The 4,288-nt window shown below is 52.9% G+C and overlaps 1 protein-coding gene across 1 annotated transcript; it reads right to left on the bottom strand.

Annotated features, from left to right (window-relative positions):
- Nucleotides 1-329: 329 nt before the first annotated feature.
- Prop1 (PROP paired-like homeobox 1) lies at nt 330-2,782 on the bottom strand. Its single transcript, XM_038324569.1, has 3 exons — nt 2,674-2,782; nt 1,455-1,678; nt 330-668 (listed from the first exon to the last, which is right to left on the bottom strand). Exons 1-3 carry the CDS (start codon nt 2,780-2,782, stop codon nt 330-332), a joined length of 672 nt encoding a protein of 223 aa, XP_038180497.1.
- Nucleotides 2,783-4,288: the final 1,506 nt, after the last annotated feature.

Below are 4,288 nucleotides of genomic sequence, written 5' to 3'. Positions count from 1 at the left end.
CCCCCTTTAGTTCAGGTTCTCCCACCGGGACCTCAAGGAGCGAAGCTTCAAGTTCTCTTTGGTTATCACTGGCCAGCAGCATCCCCTGGTCCCATCCACACTGCTCGGCCCTCCTACCGCCTCTGTTGGAGCTTTTGAGCTCACATCTCCTGCCAGTTAACTCCTCAGTCTCTCAGCTCCTTACCCTGTTGACAGTTCATCCAGATCCCCCACCCTTTCCCATGTCCAATCCTGAACTGCCCCTCACCATGTTTCTAATGTCTCCTTTAGGATGAAAAGGGAGCCCCCAATTTTCTTGTGTTTCACAAGGGTTGTAGATAGAGGGTGACTTAGTTCCAGGGCTTTGGTGTCTCAAGGCTGAGGGGAAACATGGGTGGGGGTGGGGGACAGGGCAGATGGCCAGCAGAGGTTGGGTGCAAGGTGGGGTACCAGTCCTCAGGCTGGGGAGGAAGAGGCAATGAGGCACCTGTGGAGGGTTGGGCGGGGAGAGTGTGATTGTAGGGGTGAGGGAAGCAGGGTACTGGTGGAGGTGGGGTTGTATAGGAGTAGGAATAAGCAGGGGACTCTGGCAAGAAGCCAGAGAAGGTGGCTGGTGGTAGATGAGCTAGCGGCTGGAGCAGCGACCGCTCTTGCTTCCGTTGCTTAGCTCTGCGGTTCTGGAACCAGACCTGAGGAAAGGGAAGACAAGTCACACGAGGGCTCCTGTTCTGAATGGGTGGCACTGTCACAGGCCTCTGAGGACAGGAAGTCAGCACCTGCTGCGTCTCTAGGGAAAGGACAGTTCTTCCAGAGGCTGCAGCTGAGGCAGGATCCTCATGCTGACTCCCAAACTGCATCTCCCAACTTTGACAACTTTGAAGAGAAAATGGCAACTTCCAACAAGAAAGATAAATTTGACACCATGGCAGTTTTCTTCCCCAGATAGTAGGAAAGTGTCCTTAGGGTAAGGCTGAGGGATGAAGACTGGGGAATTATTAATGTTGTACACGGGGTTGGAGCTAAGAAAGGGTTTGTAGTCCAGGCTATCCAACCCTATGCTGGAGACATCAGGGAAATGTAAGACTGTGCTCAGAAGCAAGACTGCACACATGTGAACAGTTTGGGTTGCCTGTTTGTTGCAGTTTGTGTCAATACGAAAGTCTGGGGAGTAAGTCTTGACTTTCTTTCTGTTTGTGTGGTGCTGGGGATCAGACCACAGGCTTTGTGTGTGCTGGACAAGAGTTCAACTCCTGAGCTATCCGTCTCCAGCCCCACATCCAACACCCATCACCATCCACCTAAATGAGCTTAGAGCGGGGGTCAGGTGCACCCAAGGTCATGTTAACTGGTAGGTGAAGCCTATATTCTGTTAAATTTTTAAGTTAGGATCAGAAGTCCCATGATTAGGCCCAGACAGAGCCCCGAGCACCCAGGAAATGTTTGGTTCTTCCCTAAATATGTTGGTGCATCATCACCTGGATTCGGGCTTCACTGAGGCCAGTGTCTTGGGCAAGCCCTTCTCGAGCCCAGATGTCAGGGTACTGGTTCCTCCCAAAGGCTGACTCCAGCTGTTCCAGCTGTGCTGGGTTGAAGGTGGTGCGATGTCGGCGCCGGGAGTGGGGACGGCTCCTCTGTGGGCAAAGTTTAGGTCTCCCCAGCCCTGGACCGGAGAGTCTCCTAAAAGCCTCAGGGCCCGTGTCTGTGGAGGGAGGGAGATGAAGGGAGACGCACTTACTAATGGGACCACCCAGCCGTCGTTGGACCACTGTTGCCAGTCCCCGTGTTCTGCTTAGTTCCTGAGATGTTACTTCCTGTGGGATTTGCAAGAACTCTTTAAGATTTCAAAACCACTGTTTCTGCCTCCAGCGTCTGTCACTACTTTGGTTACCCCCCCCACCCATGTGTTTCACCTCCGGGTCCACATATGACTCACAGGGCACACCTTGAGGGTATTCTCTTTGCTGCCTACCAAGGACTTCTTTGCTTGCCCCTCACAGTTTTCATTGCCCATGCACCTCCTTCTTCTCACCCACCCCTGCTCAGGAGAATGGAGGGTCCTCCCCCGCCCCTTATACAGAGACAACTCATTCTTCCTTCCCAGTTGTACTTCTTGACGTGTCTCTTGCCTCTGCCCTGGCCCTGCCACCATCCTGCAGGAACTTGAGCTCGTGGGAAAGGCTTGCCTCTCCTCCCCAAAGGTTCCCTAAGCCCTCATATTAATTAGTCTAAGAGCCACGGTGGCGGGGGTGGGGGGGTGAGGGAGGGAAAAAGAGACACCTGGGAAGATAGGCACTGGAAGGAGGGGCCTAGAGTAGAGAGACCCATCCCAGGGGGAAACCAAGGGTGTGGCTCCTACTCTGTATCCAGAGTCCTCAGAACTGCACCCCCTGGAGGAAAACCCCGATTCCTTCAGCTCTCTCCTTGCGCAAAGAACAAGACTCCAACTTTGCCTTTGCCGTAAGTGCCTGCCTGTTCCATAGCTCCCTTAGATAAGGCCTTGCTTCCCAACCTGCAAAGCAAAGGACTTCTGCTGTTTCGTTTCCTGAGGTCCCCAAAGCCCTAACAAGCTCCAGTTCTGTTTCCCATCTTTCAACCGTCCATGGGACAAACCATTGCCCCAAAGCCGAGCAGGTTTTAGGATCCACATCTGCTGCTCCGTCAAGGGACCCAAACCAACCCTGGGGATTCACTCACCTACTGTGGAGATCAGGGTCCCAGAGGTCACATGTGGTTCAGGCAGGGGTCGACCACAGGCACGGCCCTTCCTTTGCTTTTCCTGCTGGTTCCTTCTTTGAGCTTCCATAGCTAGCCACCCAAACCAAAGATGGGCTAGCCTGCTGTCCTCCAGTCTCTGACTCCCTGTAGTCTTTCTCTGTGTCTGTCTATCCTATCTTGTCTTCTGACCTTTCGTTTCCCTGTTTATACCGTCTAGCTTTTTCTGAGCCTCTCTTGCTGTGCGTGTGTGTGTGTGTGTGTGTGTGTGTGTGTGTGTGTGTGTGTGTGTGTGTGTAGCTAGATACCAGTCCACTCACTGTTTTCTAATTCCTGCTCCTTCCTCTGGATTGCCATCTCCTCCTCCTCTCTCTCGACTTTGCCCAGTTTTCTGCCTGTCTCTACTTCCTTCTCCCTGACCCTGTTCTGTTTTCTCTTAGCCCTCTGCTTTCTCACGCTACCTGACTTTCTCCCTTATCTTGGAGAAGCAACCTCCTCCTGGCCCCATGGGCCTGTCCAATCATTTCTTGGTCACCAGAGCCCCTGGCTTGGGGGGAGGATCACAAGCCGGATGAGGGAAGGTGCTCCGTTAGAGGGTCCAGGGGCTGAGGCCAAGAGCTCAGATTCCCAGGGGACCAGATTCTTTTGTCCTGTTAAATCCCCCTCCTGGGAGCAGGCAGGGGACAGAGGAGAAGACATTCCCACGAAGACACCCCTCCTCAGAATCCCCTGTAGAGAGGGGGAATTGGAGAGAAGGACAGCAGGGCCAAGAACAAGGCCTGGCATCTCAGCATGTGAGCGATACTCAAAAGACCTGTTTCCAGGAAACAATGAGGAGGAAAAACCACAGGCGTGTGCTGGTCCTCCTGCTTCCCTGACACCCTAGGATAGTAGGCCACTCTAGGATACACTGAAGTCTGAGGGCCTTCAGACACGACAAGTGATTCCCGTCCACATGCTCCATAAAGTCCTAACATTGGCTCCCACACCTGCTGGCCCATCCCTGACCCCAGCTCACCCCGGGTTCACTCACTGCTAAATCTCTACACATCTCAGAGTTCTCAATTACTCTCTGATTTCCCATGCAGCTTTTACCTCCTCACTCATTCAGAGGCCCTACACCTTGAGGGGACTGTGATCCTCCACAGCATCTCTGTTTCAAGTGTGTCCTGCCCAACCCAGACCTCAGGTCTTACCTCAACATAAATTCAGGCTCCCAGACACTGCCATTATGATTCTTCCCTGAATCCCCAGCGTTGGCTTGGACTCTCTGAGAGGTCAGGACAGGCTGAAGGCCCATGTGCTGTCTCTTGAGGTGATTTTGACTGTGAAAGTCCAGCCTGGTACCCTTAAGATATACTTATCTTTTAAGGGCAAGCTGACATCTTAGGGACAAACATTAAGGTCTTCCGAGACATACTGAAACTGGGGGACTTTCCATCCACACCAGATGATTCCCACCTCTCCGTAATGTCCTGGCTTCTCAGGGGACCCAACTGGTGACACACCAGTCCCCTCAGAGCTCACTGTCATTATAAGACACTCTGATTCCCAAGATCAGACTGACTTCCTCAAACACACCCCTTAAAACCATCAC

The sequence above is a fragment of the Arvicola amphibius genome, chromosome 4 (genome assembly GCF_903992535.2).
Source record: "Arvicola amphibius chromosome 4, mArvAmp1.2, whole genome shotgun sequence".
In the NCBI taxonomy this organism is placed as follows: Eukaryota; Metazoa; Chordata; class Mammalia; order Rodentia; family Cricetidae; genus Arvicola; species Arvicola amphibius.
This window is presented reverse-complemented; position numbering and strand designations above follow the sequence as displayed.

What these genes read in the sequence shown, in the direction of transcription:
- Prop1 (XM_038324569.1), bottom strand. Translation starts at nt 2,782, where the DNA reads ATGGAAGCTCAAAGAAGGAACCAGCAGGAAAAGCAAAGGAAGGGCCGT. An exon ending in GACCCTGATCTCCACAGTAG is followed by an intron (nt 1,679 to 2,673) that starts GTGAGTGAATCC and finishes CTCCCTCCACAG; the next exon opens with ACACGGGCCCTGAGGCTTTT. An exon ending in TCAGTGAAGCCCGAATCCAG is followed by an intron (nt 669 to 1,454) that starts GTGATGATGCAC and finishes CCCTTTCCTCAG; the next exon opens with GTCTGGTTCCAGAACCGCAG.